The sequence below is a fragment of the Prunus persica genome, chromosome G1 (genome assembly GCF_000346465.2).
Source record: "Prunus persica cultivar Lovell chromosome G1, Prunus_persica_NCBIv2, whole genome shotgun sequence".
Classification (NCBI taxonomy): domain Eukaryota; kingdom Viridiplantae; phylum Streptophyta; class Magnoliopsida; order Rosales; family Rosaceae; genus Prunus; species Prunus persica.
The window spans coordinates 46,935,798-46,957,303 of record NC_034009.1 but is presented as its reverse complement, the minus strand read 5'-3'; the positions used below and the strand labels follow the sequence as shown (position 1 = coordinate 46,957,303).

General features: G+C 35.6%; 3 protein-coding genes across 5 annotated transcripts; 1 reads left to right on the top strand and 2 right to left on the bottom strand.

The window, feature by feature from the left end:
* LOC109946840 (cx9C motif-containing protein 4) lies at positions 967-3,626 on the bottom strand. 2 transcript variants are annotated; one of them, XM_020555854.1, is made up of 2 exons: positions 3,303-3,590; positions 967-1,394 (listed from the first exon to the last, which is right to left on the bottom strand). In XM_020555854.1, the coding sequence occupies exons 1-2, from the start codon at positions 3,389-3,391 to the stop codon at positions 1,289-1,291; spliced, it is 195 nt and encodes a 64-aa protein (XP_020411443.1). In that variant the 5' UTR covers positions 3,392-3,590; the 3' UTR covers positions 967-1,288. The 2 variants fall into 2 exon arrangements, 1 of the variants encoding a protein (XP_020411443.1); XR_002269925.1 differs by having other exon boundaries at positions 1,322-1,410; positions 3,303-3,626.
* On the top strand, positions 4,073-10,866 carry LOC18788739 (protein EI24 homolog). 2 transcript variants are annotated; one of them, XM_020555370.1, is made up of 12 exons: positions 4,073-4,319; positions 4,603-4,668; positions 6,425-6,575; positions 7,823-7,875; positions 8,141-8,275; positions 8,371-8,434; positions 8,601-8,665; positions 8,780-8,862; positions 9,256-9,332; positions 9,432-9,547; positions 10,209-10,310; positions 10,481-10,866. In XM_020555370.1, the coding sequence occupies exons 1-11, from the start codon at positions 4,198-4,200 to the stop codon at positions 10,273-10,275; spliced, it is 999 nt and encodes a 332-aa protein (XP_020410959.1). In that variant the 5' UTR covers positions 4,073-4,197; the 3' UTR covers positions 10,276-10,310; positions 10,481-10,866. The 2 variants fall into 2 exon arrangements, with proteins under 2 accessions (XP_020410959.1, XP_007222852.2); XM_007222790.2 differs by having other exon boundaries at positions 4,077-4,319; positions 8,601-8,686.
* Positions 14,125-17,971, bottom strand: LOC18789323 (transcription factor TCP8). The gene is made up of 2 exons (XM_007226983.2): positions 14,552-17,971; positions 14,125-14,426 (listed from the first exon to the last, which is right to left on the bottom strand). The coding sequence occupies exon 1, from the start codon at positions 16,374-16,376 to the stop codon at positions 14,565-14,567; it is 1,812 nt and encodes a 603-aa protein (XP_007227045.2). The 5' UTR covers positions 16,377-17,971; the 3' UTR covers positions 14,125-14,426; positions 14,552-14,564.

The following is a 21,506-nucleotide window of genomic DNA, read 5'->3' as shown; positions in this document are numbered from 1 at the left end:
AAGAAGAGAAGCAAAACACCCCTTCCTTACAAGCAAAGCAGGGTCTGAAACTTGAGCCAAAAGGAACCAGTTGGTTTACATTGGACGTAATGATTTGGAGTCGTAATGGAAAAGGAAATCTTTAGAAAAACGTTTTGAGGCAATAACAATTCTAATTGTAGCATTTAAACTTGGGTTTAATTAATTAATCATACTCTGATTTCTTATCCAAAAATAATTAAATGGCTTATGGATTTCCTACGATTTCCCCTCACCATCTTGCCTTGTGATAAAATAATTAGGATTATTCTACCTCCTCGTGCCCCCTAAATCAAGCAAGAAATCATTGTCATTTCGATTTGCAGCATGTGTGGTGAACCAGACCAGAGTCGTACAAGTTTATACTGAGGGGTAATCTAGGGCAGCGAACCTCAACCTTGTGACAAATTGGAATAAAATTCATTACATTATAGTATGAAGAATGGTTGGATTTAAAGATTGATGAAATAATTGGTATTTTTAAAAATTATTAATTTATTTTTAAAAATATATATATTATTCATTTATATTTAGTACCCATGATGAGAACTTATAATTTAAAGCGTGCCTGTCCACAGAAATCAAGTACCCAAATACACATTCTGAGTGCAAATAAAATTGCTCTCAAAATACCGTAAACAGTATGCTACTGTTGCGTTGGAATAACCAAGTGTCTTGAGGAGGAGAAAAACTTCCCTACACCCCGTTGCATTGCATTGCCCCTTTTTCACATCAATGGAACGGGATAGGGAAGTATTTCTCCTTGAAGAGGGTCCAACTGCTTGCCAATCTTTGTTATCATAGTCTAACCGTTTTTTGAACCATAAAACCAATCTTTGTTTAATGATGGTTACCAGATTTCGGGATGCAAAATAGTTCAAGTAAAACCGCAAGCTTGTAATGTAATGGCATATTGCATTTCAAACCAAAATAAGAAATACATAAAAATTAAAAAAACATATTGCCTTCTTTTATTTACGTGAAAAAGAATCCAGCTCTAGATCGATTCACATGTATGAAAATAAAACCTTATGCACACAAGTGTATCAATCAAGACATCAACAGAAAACTTTTCTAGCATCCTTTACACTATTTTTGTTTTCCCTCCCCCACCTTTTATTGCATTTAATGTGCCATAAGCATCTCGTAACAAGAGAAGCTTATAGAAAGTCGTAATCACATCAAGCATTTGGCTGCTGTGGTATTTTGCCTGGAGTATGATAGAGGTAGAGCTACATTTAGTCATTAAGTGCAAAATTGACAACACTTTCTACTTCGGCTTTTGCTTCAAAAGACCAGAGAGCGAAGCACAGTGAGTCGAATTGTAATTGTGTTTCTCGCAGCAAGACTGCAGCAATTCAATGACTGTAATGCACCTGCCAAGTATAAACACTAATCACAGAAGTAATAACAGAAAACAGGAAGAATAAATGCCTGAGAAGAGAGGAATCACGAATGCATATGTTTGATATTGACTATTACTCTGACATATATAGCCAGTTACACATAATAACTGATATGAAAAGGACACATACTTCAAAGTGGAAACCATCAATTAGCTTTGAATGCAAACAAGTTTATGTCACAACTTCTGAAAGTCAGCAGGAAGCAGGAATCAACTCCCAAAGTTCCATAAAATTGGTTACCAGTTCAATATATACACAAATGAGCATTATATAAAAGAACAAATCCAACATACTCAAAATCCAGCATATTCAAAAGCACAAATGAGTATTACTTAAATGCTTGCTAGATCAGATCATGATGCTTCTAGTTTGACAACCAGGAGAAGGACTTAAATCCGCAATAACTACAAATGTCGGGACAACCAGACAGTGTATTTTATATGAGTTTGACATCGAAATATTGACAGATGTTGGCTCAAACAGCAACCAAAGGTAAGAAAAGACATTGGAAGAGAATGGTCTGAGTAGGATAAGTACTAATGAATGTAACCCCATGTTATTCTCCATGACTCGTACCAGACACTCAATTTCTACGATCGTGATCAAAGAAGACTCTAAGGCACTTTAGCATAGCAGTTACTTTATTCACCCTAGCTACCAGGGTGACTCCACATCATTATGGCTTAAATATTTAAAGTAAAGTAAGCTGGCAAAACTATTATCAAAAACCAGATATAATTTTTATTTTCAATTGAAAGGTCGAACAGGAAGGCCTTCTAGTTTATGTCAAACAGGCACCTAAGCACCAGAGAAGTTTGTTGAAAAGCCACATACTAAAACTTAATATTCAATCTCCTTGATCAACCGCACTTACACTCTAAAAGAAGTAGATATAAATGGTGAGTCTTTGACACTGTTCTATCCAACTTGCAATGGATGTGTCATTTGTGCCAATTGGAAACACAAGATGGTGTCAACCCACACAAAACTCAATTTTCATAAAAAAAAGAAAAAAGAGAGAAGGAAAAGATAGAGACAAAATGTATGCCTCATAAACCACTGTTTCTAAAGACCTGCTAAGATAGCCGAAAATGTTAGAATGGTCCTTCATTATTTTGTTAAAAGAAAAGGGTGGAATCATTTGCTGGTCATATATGCATAAGCTAAGCGACCAACCAAGATTTGAAACAAACATAGAGCCACAACTCCTAGTCAGTAAAGCTGGATATCTACCAGTATGAGTATAACTGCATCTGTTGTTGGAGATCACAGATGCACACTTTCATGGTCATAAAAGAAAACATTGCCAAAGAAACAACTAAACTAAACCATTTTGCCTTGAATTGTTCCCACTTTGTGTCAAAACACCACTCTTTTGGGATCTTTCTTTTAAAAAAATTTGAGTGGAAGTTTCTATATTGAGTGATAACATTATCATCCTACTTGGTATGAACTTATACAACATTTGATTTATTTATTTATTAACAGTAAACAACAAGCTCTCTGATACATATATCAATGTTGTGGGAATTTTGGGTTTTCATTAGATGAAACCAAATTAAGTGTATAAATTTGAAAAAACCAAACCAGAATATATATATATATATGAAGAAAAAATCCAAAGCAAACATTGGAAATGAAAAAAAACTCCCTAACCAGCTAAATATCACAATCCATGTATGTACAAATAAACCAGACCAAAACGAAAGATAAAGAAATAAACAGAAGTTAGAGAGAGATATTCGACAATGAAATTAAATTTTCATTTCGTGGAAAAATTGGAAAGAGAATTCAGAAATGTTATTTGATGTTTCCTCTGTTTTCTCGGCAACCAAACAAGAGATATATAGATTAATTAGGCGGAAAAAGAAGACGTACTTTTGAGGGAGGAAGTTGTTCTTGGAGAGACATGCTTGAATGTAGCATGCTTCTTTCTTGCACGGCTCTATGCTTTCTTGCTTCGCCATCTCTATTTTCTAATTTCTAATCAATTTGCGTTCGAAAATGGCAGCTTTTGCGGTTTCTCGTACTTTCAAGGGCGACCGACCACCGACCTTTCCTATAGTGCCACCTGCTATCATGCCCCCCGGTTAAGCAATTGCTTTATGCGATTTTTCCTTTTTTTCGAGTTTTGGTGGCTCTACAAGCGCTTTTTCACAATTAAATGTCTTGGCTCAATAATAAAAGTGTTTATATGATCATAAAAACATTTCGTAGATAAGTACATAACAAATGCTTCTTATGGAATCAATTCGAGAAGCACTTGGATTTTTAACAACAAAAAAAGCATTTATTCTGCATCCGAGTTTCTTAGATTCGATTCTACTTCTTAAATATCACTAGTATTAAAAAAGAATTAATTAAATTTAATGTTTTAATTCTTTGGTAAATTTATATGTTTCATGTCATGATTTCATCTGCTAATTTTATTGTCACCCCCAAAATAATGAGGCACTGACTTACACAAGTCTCAAATTGGAATTCATGACAACTTATTGGTATGTGTTTGGGAGAAAACTTATACCCTTTCTAACCTTTCTAACTTGGGCAAACCAGAAAAAATAAGTTTACTCAATTTTATTTGGTGGCACCAACCAATTATGATAGCTGACGCCGTTAAAGAACACAAGACGAAGATACCCCCCTCCTTAAAAAAGCCGTCTCGAAGTTTCTGTCACAGAAGAAGACTCAGTTTTAGTTGTGGATGTGTTGTGTTGTGTTGTGTTGTGTCTCTCGTTTTCAAGTAATTTAATTCAACTCAATTCTGAAAAGAATGGAAGCTGCAAAGCCATTGATAAACGCTTTCAAAACAAAATCAAAGCAGGCCACGCTGCTTTGGCTTGAGGGCTTCAGAGAGGCCTGTTGCCTTCACCGTGTCTTCATCCTCTGCCACAGGTCTCTCTCTTCAGATAATTACTTCAATTGCACGCTTTAATTAGTTTCAATTTATTTTAGTTAAATTGCCTCTACTTCTTGTTTGGTTGGCTAGAAAACGAAACAAACAAGAGAAAAATAAAGGGTTTTTCTTTTTCTTTTTCTTTATCCTTTTTGGTTGCCTTTTCTTCGCCTCCAGGCGTTGGATAAATTTTACTTCACTTTCTAAGGACCCAACTTGGAAAAAATTCATAAATTTTGTTTTATTTGGTTTAGTTTTTATTAACTTAAGTTCTGATGGCAGGTCGAGAAAGCTTTTGATACGTACAGGACAGTGTTTTCTATTGAATGGCTTCATTTTCTTAGGAAGGTAATCTCTTTCTGTTGCTCTCTGTGTAAGGTTGGCCTTATTAATTATAAAATAATGTATCTGGGATACGTTTCATTACTTGTGAAAATTTGAGCTGCTAATAGCTGATGTATTGGGTACTAGAGATTTTTCTCACACTTCCATGGAAGAAAAATAGAGAAGTCTATCACTTTATAAATAAAAAGTAATGAAGAAGAATAGGTGATATAGGCTGAATAAAATAGCATGAGAAGGAGTAGAAATAAATAAATTAATGTAGTGGCTGAAATTGAAAACAGTGCAACGGCTGCTGGGGTGGCTGTGAATTGTAAGTAATAAATCTGTGCAATTTGTTCTGCTTGCCTTACATTGTTCCACAGTTCAAAATTTTCCTTTGATTATAACGTGTTAGACTACTCATTTGGTAAATCTGATTATTCTTTTTCACGAGTGCAAGTGGTTTTGGCAATAGAGTTGGTTTGATTAAACTAAGTATGGTTTCGTGCCCCCCCTCCCAATGGTAGTTTTTAGACCAACTTCTTGGAAGATGTATATTCTTGTTTAGAGCATTTTTTAGATCTTAGTCTATGTTTAGGATTTTTGCATATGATTAGGAGTATCTTTTTCAACCCCAACTGAATATGTTTCATTGTTTTCCAAGTGTTTTTTTGTTTCCTGTTTAGAGTATTTTTAGGATCTCTGCATATCTTCAAAGGTAAATTCCTACAACATTTGGGAGATGCAAGCAGTTGATTATTTTGGCGAAGTTATAGGGTGCTCAATATAAGATGCAAATTAGATTTTTCTTGATCTTTTCATGAGGAGTGAAAAATCTCAAGAATTACTTGAAATAAACACTTTTTGATGATTATACTAGTCTTTAGACAGTTTGTACAGAGTCTACTATCCTCAAAAGTACTCTATAAAGGTGAGCAACTGGTGTTCAAATTTGGATCTTGCATTCTTTCCATTTCATCTCGTGATGCTGCCCTTATCTTTGGCTGTGTAACAGTAGGCGACGGAAGGATGTCAACTAAGATGTGCTTAGGTCTTGGACTAGGTCAAGATGTAATTCTGTTGTTGTAGAAGCTATGAATAATGTTGATCAAAGTAGAGGGATTAGAGTGATAAAAGAACCCCCAAAGGGCCTAACCAGGAACCTCAGTCCACATGAAATGTTTCTCCAAGGCTCAAGGGATTTTACTAGAACCCCTCAACATGACTTGGAATCCCACCCTTGTTCTTTTTTCAGAATATCCATTGTCTGTTGTAGGGCTAATCTGAATTACTTTCTTCTGTTTCTGCATTCAAGAAATCAATATTTTAACTTTCTTACAGGGTGGGTTGTTTCCAAAGACCACATTGGTTAAGAAGAGTGTTTTTGTCATCAAAGTGAACTGGACTGAATGAAGGAATTTGATTAACATACAACATGTGATTCTTATGTCTAATAATATTGAGGTCTAAAAGAATCATTTAAATCAATGATTTCCATGTCACAGTTTGCTTCCATTCTTCTATCAATCTAAATAGTCTAGTTATTTTTATTTTCTGCTGAAGTTGTGCTCTTATTAATATTAATGTGGATGCTCTCAAGCTTGAAGATGCTTATATCTGGTTGCCTGAGTTGATTTATTTCCCAGTATGACCTCTGCTAACAAATTTGTGAAGTAGAACCTACTTATAAGAGTGCTTTAAGTGGTTTGGTGGACAAGTGCATTTTAAATCCTGCATGTCTGAGACTTGAAATTTGAATTCCTAATTTGTCTTTGTGCAGTATAATTATCCTTAACTCAGTCATCGTCCCAGCTCTACACTGGATATTACCTGATAGGTGCCCAGAATTTTGTTCTCAAGAACTCTGCTCCTTTGGTGGTATTTTGAAATTTTATTCCTTCTTACGTCTTGGGCTCATACAACTCTTTTATGTAAGTTGCAGTCTATGCCAAGTTCATTTTTGTAATTTCAACTGTGTGGCTTTCTTGAAAACCATTGAAGTGTCCCTCACTCACTGCTTGGATGGGATTCTGTTGAATATTTATATAGTAGGAAATGGATGCTCTTTGTAAAGATCTTACCTGAAATTATGTTTGCTAATCTGTCTATAAAAAAAAAATTGTTTTGGGCATGCATTGTGGAATTTTTTGATGTTTAATTCTGTTTTGTTAAATTATAATTATGTATTATGTACTCGTACACACTACTAAGTTTGTTATCTTATAAAGTATATCATTATGGACACATGAATTGCCTATTGGTTTGTTCTTATAAAAAAAAAACTATCTATCTGTTTGCTGATTGGGTTAGGTTAACTGGTGAACTGAAGTATGAAAAAAATAGTGCATACGGATTACAAGAATAATCAACATGCTACTTTAGTTGTCAAGTAGTACAAGGACACACATGCCCACCAAAACAAACTCAATGTTTATTATACTTCATTTTCGCCAGGCAATAAACACACAAAAATATGATTACCACTAGGCTAATAGAGATCCCCAAACTTAGAGGCTGGCTTGGATTTCTGTGCATTCCAACTGTACTTCGCTTGCTTTTCTTCAAGTTTTTGAGATTGTGGTGTGAAAGGACTTGATATGTGATTTTTACATCCTAAAGGAGACAAAGTAGTTTTTCAAGAGCGGCTTGAATAAGACACAAATTGATTAATGTTCGTATAGGAGCTAATGATAAATTATAACAAAGAACGTACAAATAAAAAATGAAATTTTAGATGAATTAAATCAGTAAAAACCAAGTGAAATGTACCTAATTCCTATACCTGACATAAGCAAAGTTTTTTTTTTCTGCATAGATGGTTAGTGCAATTTCAAACTTCTATGGAGAATGAATAAAGCCCAATTTTGTTGAAATTTGAAGCAAACTAAGGTTGCATCCTTTTTCATCTTTAATTTGGAATATCCTTTAGGACCTCCATCAAATTGCACGCATAGTAGCTTTTCCTGGTTACCAAAATATCTGCAATTCTTGAAAAGGAAACCTTTATTAAGGTAACTTGATAAAACTTTACCTTTGGAAATTTATTGTTTATTTAAATCTTTCTTGCACCTAACCTGGATCACGTCCTTAAGGTGTTAAGACTAAGTGTATGCTGTAGTTAACTTTGAAAAATGGAATTTGTTGAGCATTTATATGATTTCTTTTTTTCCTTTTGCAGGTAACTTGGTTCTACCCGTTGTATGTATTCAGCATTATCCTGAGCAACATCTGGTACCTACCAAACTAACCCCTGTAATTTCATTCTTAGCACCCTCATACAGAGTTTTTGAAGTTCTGGAGGTCCCTTTGATCCCATTAGTTGTTACATCATGATTGGAGTGACAATAGTTATTAATTTATGATAATTTGTTTCCCAAAGTTTTATGCATTAGTTTCTTATTTTGTATAACGCAAGCCAGCATGTCTTTTGATGTGTTCACTGTTCATTGCATTTTTCTCTTTCCAACTCAAATCTACAATTTTATTTCAACCAAAGGTACAATGATATTGCTAAGTATGGATTTGCTGCAATGGGGAGATCTGGGCCAACCACATTGGATCCTGTCAGACAAAATGAGGCATTGGCCTTACAAATTGGAGCTGGTACGGAAAGACCTACTGGCCTGGGAGGGTAATCAACTTAGTTGATGGTTGATGGTTCTTAAATAGAGACTTCAATTTTGTTATGTATCATAGGAGTTGTGTATGCATCTGTTGAATTTGCAGGGTCATGATTGGAATAGGAGAGCAGGTGTACTCATTACTTCTTTTGAGCTGTTTCTTCCTAGAGGTAATGTATATGTTTTATTATGTATTTACTTGGGTGTATGGAATCATAGAGGGGGGGAAAAGGCATTAGATTTTGTAATTATTAGAGAGAGAGAGAGAGCTTATTTGCAATATTCTCCATGGCTTGTGTGTCAACTTTTGGATGACAGACTTGATGGCTTCTGCAGGTATATGTGACAGGCTTTATACCGTATGCAGGGAAGGCACTAAATTTTCTACTTCTTTCCTGGATGTATGCCTATTACTGTTTTGAGTATGTGGTGCATATACCTTTTTGTTGTAATATTTGAACTTACTGTAATTGCCTAGATAAGTGTGTGCTAATGCACCTTTTGAACTTTCTTAGGTACAAATGGAATTTTTCTGAAGTTCGTCTGGACAAACGGCTGGACTTCTTTGAATCTAACTGGGCTTTTTTTGCTGGTTTTGGTAAATATGCTTCCTTTCTGGAGTCATTGTTTCAGTTGATTTGCAATTTTTTTTAAGTAAACGATTTTTTGTTATTATTTATTCTGTGCACTTTCCACATGGAAAATTACATTGATCTAAATGGCTTCTCTTAGAATTTTGCTTCTGCAGCCTCCTCATGCATGAAACATGATTTTTTTTTATAAGCAGATAAAGCTGAGTATAAAGACAGTTATCTGAAGGTGTCTCAAATTCGTTAACCCACATCTCAAAGTCCAATATTTTGAATTTAGACTTCGAGGACACACATGGGAATATGTTTTAGAGATTTTATGTAATCACACTTTTTATATTGCTTATATTTAAAACTCTTTTACTTGTTTTGAGGTATTAATATCTTCAATGGCTCTGCAGGAAGCCCTTGTGTTCTTCCTGTTCTCTTTTTCTCGCCTCTTGTGAGCTACGGGTTTATGGCAATACTCTTTCCATTGGTATACTTTTCTATTTTTATTTGGTAGTGATTGGACTTGTACCTAAAAGTTCACTTTGCTCCTATTATTCACATATATGGTAATAGTAGATTTTTCCAGTTTGTTTTGACAGCAACAGGTTCAGAGGCTGAGCAAGTTATTTCTTCTCAAAGAACAAAATGGGAAGTTGCTGGGTTTGGAAGGCTTCCAATATTTAATGCTGCAGATACTTTATCGTAAGCTATCCTCATTACTTATGATCTCTGTGCTCAAAGCATGTATTGGTTTTATGTGTTTTTTTTTAATAATCTTTTTGTGGAGATAGCTCTGTAGTGAAATATATCCTAATTTCATTGCCGTGGATATGGAACATTCTCTGTTGAGCATGTGCATTGAAAATGGATGTCATGCATAGAACTCCAAAAACCACGAACATTTCCTCTGGTGTCTTGCAACATTATTTGACACTTGCAGGGGACTCGAACTCAGGTATGATGTCTGTTGGACACGTACTGGACATGTGCAGTATGCAAAGGAAAAAAAAAGTAATATTTCTTTTCCAACCAAGGAAGGACATGGCCGATGGAACTAATTCTTTGCTGGATAGTTTTATAATACTGAGTTATGTTATAGAAGTTGAAATATATGCCCTTACCTCTTTTAGTTTTTGTTCTTGAAATTTAGAGCTCTAGTATTTATATTTTACAACCTTGTGCTTCAATATGAAAGGCTGTGAACCCTGATATCTAAACCTGCTATTTTTAATGAAATTATTTGTATCTTTTCAATATCATATGGTTGGTCCAGAAATTGAAGAACTGGCATTATTTGAGTTCTAATGGGGTCATGGAACAGTGACAGTTCTACTTTTGTTGACTCTTGATTGATTTTCTACAGGATGAGGGTTTTGTCTCTGTTTCCCCAGGAATCCCAGGAGCTGCTTCAGAAAAAGAAAGACAGCTAAGAAGCTTGGCGTGATGCTTACACAAGTTTTAAATAGTAAGTCAAAGTTTTACTATTTGGATATAAAGTATACGTTGTGCTCTTATGCAATGATGCTATTTCTTGAATTTTCCATTCAAACCACAAAACTGTGGATTGGGTTTGCCTTGCAGTGTGTATTTTATTGATATGATAATAATTTCTTAGTCTTATGTTTGTTGCCACAGGATCATCAATTCCACCCAATTTGTACATAATTTAAGTGCAATGGCTCAAGATAAAGCATCAGAAAGGGTTGATGTTTCCATTCTGTATTTTGTGAGAAAAACATGGTTGCAATAGGGATACCACTATTTTGCTATTCCCGGCCAATAATGCTATGCCACATGGAAGTGTTCACGTGTGTCATAGCTTTATTGGCAGAAGATAACAAAATAATGTTATCCTCGTGTCATTGAAGTCTGTCGTATTTTGTACATAGAAAGTAGGTTTTGACCAAAGGGTTATCTTATGTACGGAATAGTGTGATGAAGGACCAATTTCAATGGTCAAATTTGACCAAATGGTTATAAGTGGTGCTCAGCTTGCTTTATTATACGTGTTGCTGTCCAAATTTGTTTCTCTTGTTTTCAACCATTGTCAGGTAACACTTTGTTATGCAATGTCAATGTTTTGTTAGAATCAAATGCGGAATTCAGTGGATTTGGTCGGTCCATGTCTTGAGTCTGACCAGGAACAAAAAAATCAAGTGAATGTTGTTGGCCCTTGTTCAGCCATTTAAGCAAAGTTCTATTAAAAACTCAATTTGGATAATGAAAAAAAGTACAGGATTTGTCGTCATAATGTTAGACAAATACATCATTTTATAGCAGCATTAGTCGCCGATGTGAAATGAAACGGCAACACGGTCAGTCTTTCTTTGACTTATATTTTTTTTTATCTATCTTGTTTTTTCTTTCTTTTGTGATTATCTTCCTCCAAAATTGGAACTTTATAATTTTATATACACAAACTATAAGAGTTTGGTGTGCGTAAAGTAACTCATGTGAAATGAATTCAAATATCCTCTCATGTGAAATGAATTCAAATATCCTTCTCAGGAGAAGATTTCTATCTCAAGTTTGGTAACACTGAGAAAGAACTATAAATATCGTTATATTTATTTTCTCGTGTCTGGTTTGTGCAGGAAATGAAAACATAATGTGTTCAGATTTTCAATTATACCTCTAAATTAGAAATATGCAAACGGTAACTTATGTTAACCTTTACACGTAACTAATAGAGGCAGATGGGTCATAAAATACAATTAATGTTTGCCTTGATTTTTCATGAGAAGGGAAAATGAAACTCGAGATGGAGGGCATCCTTCATTTTTCCTATGAAGCAAAAATTTATTTTCCAAGCCTGAACTAAACAAACATGATAAATGAAATAATTACTTGTTAGGAAGCCCCTTTTCTCGCCTAGTTTGTATACCAAGTATTCTTGATTTAGTTGTATTTCTCTTTCCAATACTAAAAATTATTCCAAATGAGAATTAGAAATAAATAAAGAAAAACCAATTTTTTTTAAAAGACAAATTTTCATGATACAGATTAAGTTGAGGGAGTGATTATTGTTGGCGCTTTGTGCATATTATTACTTAGTCTTTTGACCCACGCGCTTTATCACTGTCCAGTCTCGCCAAAACCGCACTTACAACACATATGATTGGCGCACGTGAAACGCCACGCGCGCATAATTAAATAAATTATCTGATTTATTCCCATGACAAATGAGATAAAGCACAGCAATCAATCCTGACCGTCCATCGATCCGATAAGCTTTAAATTATAGAAGCTCCCCCCTTCTCCTCCTCATGATGAGTCATCATCGCTCATCCCATCCCATGTCCTTTCCCTCCTCATAAGAATTTGAGATTAAAAGTTTAAATTATAAAAAAAATTATGCAACTTTTTGTGAACAAACAAGTCAAACTATATAGCATAATATATCTAATTAATCACTTTTTTATGCTTATGGTTACAGCTTTGGGTTAATTTAATTAATTAATCCCAGTTTTTAGCTTTATCTTGCGTAAATTGCGGGATTAGTGGATCGCTCACCGATGCCTAATTGCCAATTGCCAATTGCCCAAATACAATAAATTATGATTAAGTGAATGTGCTTAGATTAGAATTGTATTTTTAACATTTTGTTATGAATTGGGTGAAAGTTGAGTTTTGTCTCCTATGCCCATTACCAATCCTAGGGCTTCAAATGCACTGGCTTCACTTGAGGTTACCACTTGCCCCGCCGCTCATTATTTTTCTTCAAATTTTAGATCACAAAAACTATTTTAAGCTCTCTTGACAATATTTGATGAAATTACCCAAAATAAATAAATTATGTTGAATGTTTTGAAGAAAATTAGTCTCGTACAGCGTGTGCCAATTGAGTTTTTTTTCCTTCTTCATTTGTCCATTTTTACAATTTTTTTACTAAAAAATTTGTTTACCAAATGATGCCTCAATATCTTATTTTTAGAAAAAAGTGAGACTAACGGGGTCTAGTCCAATTGAAGAGGGCATTGATTTGCAGACTAGTGGTCTCACTCATGTTCGTACCTCCATGACATCATAGTAGCGTCTCCTTGTAATTTAAACTATCGCTTATACTAAAAAAGTAATTCCTCATTCATTTGTATTAGCCTTACAGCTGAATTATGAATGCAAATTTTTTTTCATTTGAAAACAAAAACAAAAATCAGAATTTGGTGGGGACATATATAAATAGAAACAAAAATCTAGGGGACCCTATACAAAATCCACATCGTGTAGACATATATTAATTATGGGAGAAAATGATTAAGCAATGAAAACGAAAAAGTCATCTGAATTGACTGTACAAGTCAAAACAAAAGTCACCCTCACCGTCTGTGTTATTTCCCCTTTCATTTCGCAGCTTGCTTTATATTAATTTTGCCCCTTTTTCTTTCATTTTCGCAATGCTTTTTTCTTTTCTTTTTCAGATACCCAAAAAGAAAATTACAGTACTTTGTTTTCATTTTTCTTCCTTTCATTTATTTTTATTTTTAATACAAGTGTTAATAAAAAATTGTGGTAATCAAACACACAAACTCAAGTAAAAAAGTAAATATTCTTAACTACTTGAATTATGTCTTTCCTCTTTCATTAGAAGTAGGACAATTCGGTTCAGTACGGTACGATTCAGTCTTCAAATTGAAAGAAGATTGAAACCGAAAACTAGGCACGCTTTGGTTCGGTGCGTATTCTTCATAGTTTTCTTATCCTTTCTTAATAATTTAATTTAATTTTTAATATAACTAAAAGACATAATCAAACATGCCTGGGGAAGGCTTCATGGACACGGTATATATTTTAATCCATAATTATCACATACATTTATAAATTAGGAGGACAAACACAATAGTTTTAGGATAAAACTGTGTATTAGAAAAAGGGGAAAAGTGGTGGAAGGTAAAAGCCAACATGCATGCCTTCTCTCTTCTCTGTCTTGGATTGATTAAAGTTTATATAATATTTGCTCTCTCTCTCTCTCTCTCTCTCTCTCTCTCTCTCTCTCCACATGCACATCAAACTTAGTTGGTTTCTGGGTTTCTTCTCCTTGTCCTATATGTTCTGTAAGAAAGGGTTGATTCAGGCATTGAGCTGGTCTCTGCATCTGGCAACTTCTTTCCATCTCATAAAGAGAAGCTCAAGATTTTTTTTGTTGGCTTTAGCCTTTTGCCAATTGAGAGGGAAAAAAGAGATGCCTTATACAACGTGTGAATACTGAAAAGAGGAGATGAATAAAATTTTATTGAATTTTTCTCTCTTCTAAATTCTTTTTGCTTGTTCTCCATTTTCTCTTCTCAATACAAACAAAACAAATATTTTATAATAAAAAAAACACTCAACACAAATATCCTCCTATACAATTTCACTCTGCCTGTTCCCTTTGAGTCCCTTTGGACCAAATTCACTAACAAATTACATACTAATCTTGGGGTTTTTCTCCACACCAATCTAGAAAATAAATTGAAGAAATTCAAACTGAACAATGCTACAAATGAGAACTAGGAAACCTATCTTTTTCATCGGATGACATGACCATATCCCATGGAAATTTTCAAGCACTCTCAACCCATCATCTCAAATTCAACTTCCAAATCTGCAAAAACACAAACCCAACAATCTCTAGTTCCTGCTGCTCCTATAATTAATGAAAAATTGGGAAGGACTAAACCAAGCTGCATTTTATGATGTACATATAAATTAAGAAGAAATAAAACTAACCAATATTTATATGTCATTGAGAACTATTTGGGGCCTCATCTCCACTATCAGTAGTTTGAGGCTGGTGGTGTTGTTGTTGATGATGATGATCCAATGGATGATTCTGCTGGTGATGCTCAGAATTCATATTCAAACCACCTCTAGAGTAAGAAGCATTCAGAGCAGCCAACATGCCTAAATTCGAGTCGGCGACTCCAAGCCCAAGATGCTGTGATGGCTGTTGCTGCATTAGCATGGAACCCAATTGGAGAGGGCTCCCTCGGCTGCCGGCTTGCTGGAATTCAAGACTGCTTGGAAGGTTAAACCTCGGCATGAAATGCAATGGCGCTTGCAATGTACTCCCGTGAGTGGCAGGTGCGGACGGAAACGTCCACATCTGTGCAGCCTCGGAAGGACCAGCCCCGGACGTCCCGGTGGGCATTGAGGGTCCACCAGCACCAGCGGTTACTGGCAGCATCCAGAATGTGCTGCCAGCAGCACCGCTGTTCGGGGCGGGTGCCACTGCCCACATGGCAGTGGGTGGCAGGATATTCGAAGGCGGCCTCAGCAGCCCTGAAGGTCCTGCCTCCCCCTCCGACCCCTGTTGTTGTTTTTGCAATTGTAAGCCTCCGCTACTCTTAAAAGCCTTCCCAGACGGCGACCCTCCTCCTCCGCTGCTGCCTTCGCCTCGCCCTTGATTATCATCCTTGAACAGATCTTCTCTGAAGCGCTTTCTCATATAACTGTCGGTGGAGTCTCCACCGCCGCTGTCTCCGCCGCCGCTTGGAAGCGCTTCTGCAATTTGATCCGCGGTCATAAGAGGAGACTGATGCTGCTGATGATGATGGTGATGATGCTGCTGTTGATGTTGTTGATGATGTTGATGAAACCCCAACAAACCCGAATGGGGAAAACCCTCGTCGTAGTGAGGGTGATGGGCAAGAGCCAAGGCGCCGGGAAAGGAATGAGAGGCGGACTTGGAAGGCGGAGCGGAGAGCGTTGATCCGCTGCTACGCAGGGAGATGTTCAAACTGGAGAAATTGGCCGGGATGGTCCCCGTTCCGGTGGCGGCGATGATCGCAGGCTCGGCTTGCTGGAGGAGCCACTCGATTGTCTCGCCGTCGGACTTGTGGCTCAATTCTCTCGTCAACTGGAAGACTCTGGCGGCGCAGGTGGCCGGCATTCGTATGCGGCGACCTCGGCCTTCGACTTTCGTGTGCCGATCCTTGGTGGATCGTTTCACTACTTGGGTTGCTGCTGCTGCGGCTGGTGGTGCTGGTGGTGTAGCAGTAGTAGTACTGGTGGGTGAAATTGTCAATTGCTGCTGATGAATTTGGTTTTTCTTGGCGGAGTCCAGCGGGGCTGGTCGGGTTGAGGGGTGGGAGTCGGATCTGGTGGCGATAGCGAGGGAGGCGTCGACCAAGTGGGGTGGAGGAGCGGTGGAGGTGGAGGTGGAGGAGGGAGAGGAGGAGGAGGAAGAAGACAAAGAAGAGGAGGAAGGAGCTGGTGGTTGTGCAGAAACAGTAGCAGATGAAGTTGTTGGTGTATGAGTAGAGGTAAGGCCAGCTTGAATTGAGATGGAGCCCATGAAAGGGGGCCCTCCCCCTCCTCCTCCTCCTCCTCCTGCTCCAGAAGAAGATCTGCTGCCATCAAAGGGGACCACAAACTGGGAAGAAGGTGAGGACTGTTGCTGTTTTGGTTGCTGTTGATGATGAGGATGAGGATGAGGATGAAGAAGGTGCTGGTGGAGCTGGTGATGACTTGTGTTGTTGTTACTAGTGTTGCTCTGTTGCTGCTGCTGCTGCTTCTTGTTGTTGTTGGTGCTTTGGAAATTTGATAAGTCCATTTGGTGGGGAAGGGTGGGGGGTTTGGAGGGATATCTTTTTTATTTTTATGTTTCTTTGGGTTTTCTTGGGTTTTAAGCAGCTGCTGTCTGATTGATCAACCCCATCTCTCTCTCTCTCTCTCTTGCTAGCTAGGCTCTTGCTCTCTCTCTAACTTACCAGTCATTCCCAATAAAACTCTTCTTTTTTTGTTTATCTTTTTCTCAAAGTCTTTCTCTTTCTTGGGGTTGGACTTTGGAGAGAGAAATGTGGAGTGAGTGAGAATCTCTTTAAAACGTTTGCAGGGGTTGGACCTAGCTAAGACTAAGAGTTTGTGGGGTTCTTTCTTGGTCTATGATTAACTGTTGTCCTTCCCTTCCCTCAGCAGCAGCAGCAGCAGCAGGAGAGAGAAACTAAGGGAGAGAAAGAGAAGGTTTTGATTGAGTAGGTCAAGATGACTTAGATATTGAGAAGAAGCAGCAGGTGGGGGACCTAATAAGACCTTTGTGGTGGAGGAAAGAAAAAAAAGAATACAAGAGGAGAAGCCTTAGCCCACTCGTGGGGTCTCTCGTAAAAGGAATGTTAAAAATCAGCCTTTGTTACACTCGGATTTTTATGCCCCTCCACCCCAGTAATTATGAGAACATTTGTTATGCTCTCTCTCTCTCTCTCTCTCTCTATAAAGACATTCTCTCCTTTTTTACTTTTCTTTTTGGGCTTTGAAAACCCAACATTGTCCTGCATCATCACCTACTCTTCTGTGGGCAAATTGGTCCTTTCATGACTCAAAGTAGCCCATTTGACAATTGCAGAGGTGCCCACAAAATCTGAGATTTTACCTCTCTCAATGGTTGTCCTTCGGATTTTTTAGCACCCACTCTCCCTCTCTCTGCATCTCTCTCTCTGAGATTTCAGACCAGAATAAGGAGAAACAAGATTTTGAAATCCATTTTCTTGTGAAATCCTAATCCAGAAGAAGAAGCAAGTAAACTTTTCATAAACTGTCATGATTCTTGAGTATGAGTATTAATTTGTCTCAGAAAAAGTTGAGAATTAATTCAGAAGAGGCCAGCAGAGGAGATGGGTGATAAGTGTGATTAGGTGAGGAAAAAAAACTGGTGTCTGTCTGCACAGAGAGAGAGAGCAGTGGTTGAATGGTAAATTGAGTCCAGACTCCAGGGCAGCAAGCAGCAAGACAGCGCAGGTAAGCATCAGATAAAGCATCTAATGCAGTAGGACAGCTCATCCCAATCCAAAACCCTACACTGTTTTTGTTTGTTTCTTTTTTTCCTTTTTTTGTTAGTATTTATTTATTTATTTATTATTTATGTTATTTTTATTTTCTCTATTGGGGCACCCTCCTGCCATATTTATTTATAATTATATTGGCGAAGTGAAGGAGGAAAATTTAGTTCTAATTGGGATACTAATGTTTTGTTATTTCTGGCCAATAATGTTATATAGTGTGAAAATGTTATCACATGTGTCTAAATTTTATTTACTGAAATAGCAAAATAGTGTTATTCCCGTTTTTTGAAAGTCTTTCCCAAAGTGAAATTTAGAGACGACTGTTGTTCACTTGTGCTACGAAAAGACAGGAATTGTTTCTGCTGCTGTTAACTAACTTGTAACTTCAATAACAAGACCTCACAAATTACCAATTTATATAAGATCATCTTTGGTTAGTGGAAACAAAACTCAGTTCCGATTATATGTTTTTTGTCAAATTTTTGTAGAGATATCATTTTATATTCTAAATTTCCATTACAACTTATATTATGGGTGGAAGTTGAGCATAAGAACTCAAGTATATGGATAAATAATCATAATCACTTAAGTTACAAGTCAATTTACGATATTAGTTTCAACACTCAAAAACAATATTGTTATTGCCATAAACAAACCTATGAAAAATAACTTAATAGCTTCACGATCTATCATAGTGTTTGGTAGTTGGTCGGTACCAAGACGGTTTGCGTAATGTCTTATTTTGACCGCTTAATTCATTAGTTGTATACCGAGTGAGAGTTAATGTTTAATATAATTTTTGTGATACAACGAATTACTATCGCTAGGTCAGTCATAATACAAAATAGTTAATCATTGTATTTAAACTGGACCATTACCTCATGCACTTGTTTAATTTCCCATTAATCAGAAAGGCGGTGCAATTCTCCCTAACTGCCATTATAAGGTTGACAATAGGGTGTTTTGCAAATGAATTTGGAGAATGATTATAAAGCATCATTACTAACAATGATGATGATAGGGATGCACGATTTGAAAATACAACGAGTCATCTATATTATATGCTTAAATGACAAACGGACATAAAAGTATAGTTTCTTTATATTTCTTTATCTTCTTTTTTTCTTCGTTTATTCTTGTTCTTAAATTAAAGTATGATAATATATCGATACTCATCACAAACCCATTATTTTAAGGCTTTTATGACTTCGGTTCTAATTAATGCCTAATTCAAACTCTAAACTAATTGGTTCTACAAACAAAAAAGTTTTATCCTAAACCTACTTACGATGCAAGAAAAACTTAAAAATATAAATAAAATAAATGACTCTTCGTAAGGGGACTTGTAACTCAAGTGGTTAATCGTATTTATCCCTATACCTTAAGTCTTAGATTCGATTATGTCCTCCGTCGACATCACTTGTATAAAAAAAGAAAAAAAAAGAGACTCTTTTCTCGAATGGGTATGCGAGTATCCAAAACTAGCTTGTTGCCTTTTTCTTGCATCATTTTCTCTAGTGTTGAACCATTTATTTTTCCGCAATTTCTATCTTGTCCTTCATCAAAAAGCCATTTATATAACTACTAATTTAATACAATCATTACATTTTATTGATCAAAATATAACTATGAAGTAAAGATGATGAGTGCTCAAACACTATTCTATACTTCTAGTGTTCGAGAACTTACATAAGGTTTGAACAATCGACGAAAAAATTATATGGTCATTTAAAATTGAACCAGACTTGCAGGGTTACTTAAGCAGTCATATGTGCTTAATGTAAATAAACCTAATACATTATTCATTAAGAACAACCAAATCTAATGACAAAGTTAAGCAAATGCAACTCTTCCACTCATAATTAAGGATGCTTAGCGTTTAGGGTTTAATATACAAATATGGATTATGGTCCCAGTTGCTCTCCTCTTTGTACTCGAGTTCGATCTCTCTTTTCGTAAATTAGAGTAAATTGTTGCATGTATAAATCTATATATATAAAGCAAAAGGCAAAAAATGGTGAAACATTCAAAATAATATAAAATGCCATTGGTTAATTCAAACATTAAAAATTAAAATTATTAATTAAATGAGGATAATATGATAAATTAACATTTTTTTCATATAAAAAAAAATTAAAATTAAAAACAAAATCAGATAATAGGTCCTACTTTTATAAAACAGAACTACCCATATTATATTTTCTTAATTCTAAAAATAAAAATAAAAATAACTAAATAAATAAATAAAATCAATTGGCACATGCGCTAAGGGCTAGTAAATACTAAACTTAACCTTATTGGGTGCTCAAATCAATTTAAACTTTCTCATATTTCAAACCAACAACAATTTATTACAATAGAATAACAAAGGGATAAATTCATGCCACTAATCAGCCAGGCAATTTGACTTGGACCCACTCTCTTACATAAAATATTTTAATTTGAACAGATAATCATCCAGCTTAATTAATTCTATTAATAACCACACAAACCCAACCCACATCTTTATCTTTATCAGATTAACCTTTTTTAATTCAACAAACATATAACTTAATCCCTTAACATGATTATAAATTAGAGCCGACTTTACCACTCTCTTCTCTCTCTAGAGTCTAGACACATAAATTCCGGAGGCGGAGCCACTATAAGCCCTTGGGGTCATCTGCCCCTATAACTTCAGTTGTGCTCCACAAATTTCATGTAACTTGGGGAAAATAGTGCGATAATTCATCAATTTGTAAGCGAAGTGAAAAAAAAAAAAAAAGAATTTTATTAGCTGAACAAATAACACTCATGTTTATAACTTCCAATTGTAAAAGAAGTTTGGTGAATTTGGGAATAAGAAATAGAATCGGATCAACTACTCTCCTTTAATTGGTCTGATTCCAAATTTTGAGGGTCCATGATTACGAATTTTACTATGAAACTCCCATAATTTTTTATTAAACACAAGTTTAGAATAAATTAGAATCATTCCAATACTCATTAGTCATTACTGATAAGTAAGGAGATTTCTAGCAATACTTAGAAGCCAGATTATTCAAATTCAGGGTTTTTTTTTTTGTTTTGATGAGGATGGATAGGATGATTTTAATTTAGAATTATGATGAAATGAGTATAATGTGAAAGGGGATTAGGACAACAAAGTAGGGCATGAGAAGGAATGATTCGTATTAGAGAAGTTCAAACTTTTTGTGTTTGTTTTCTTTTAAGTTTTAATGAGACTAGTCATTTTATTCTACAACAATTACAATAGTTTGTATAGCATTTGTGATAAATAAAAAAATTTATGGTTAGAGTCGTTTTTATTTATTTACATAAATGACATTAGGGCGAAAGAGAGAATCGAGCGAGCATAGTACATCAAATGCACATTCATAATTCTTTTAACCATTTGGAATAAATTTTGTTCATTGATTAATCAAGTTACTTTATTATCTAAGTTACTCTATTATGTTTACTTATTAAGAATGAGGTAAGTAATGAATCGAAAAATCTAAAAAAAAATAGAATTAAGGAATTAGAATTACATCAACATGAGGATGAAGATAATAGAAATGGAATAATTCTACTACCCAGGAACTGCAATAATTTCAATATCCATTCATGATAACTACACATCCCATCAATGATATAAACAACGTGGAATATGGTGTGGGTTGGAATAGAAATATAGGTATACATGAAGGGCAAAAGTGTAAAGTGGGGGTAATTGCTTATATTAATTTCACTGCATCGCCTGTTAGGAAAGGACAGTGGTCGCAGTGGGGAATTACTGTTGATGCATTATACCCTTTTGTTTGGTTCTCCGTATAAAAAGGGATTCTCGATGGAGACACATCGCATGCCTTTTTACTCTTTTTTTTTCTTTTTTAAAAAAAAGTCTAAAATTAAATTCCAAAGTT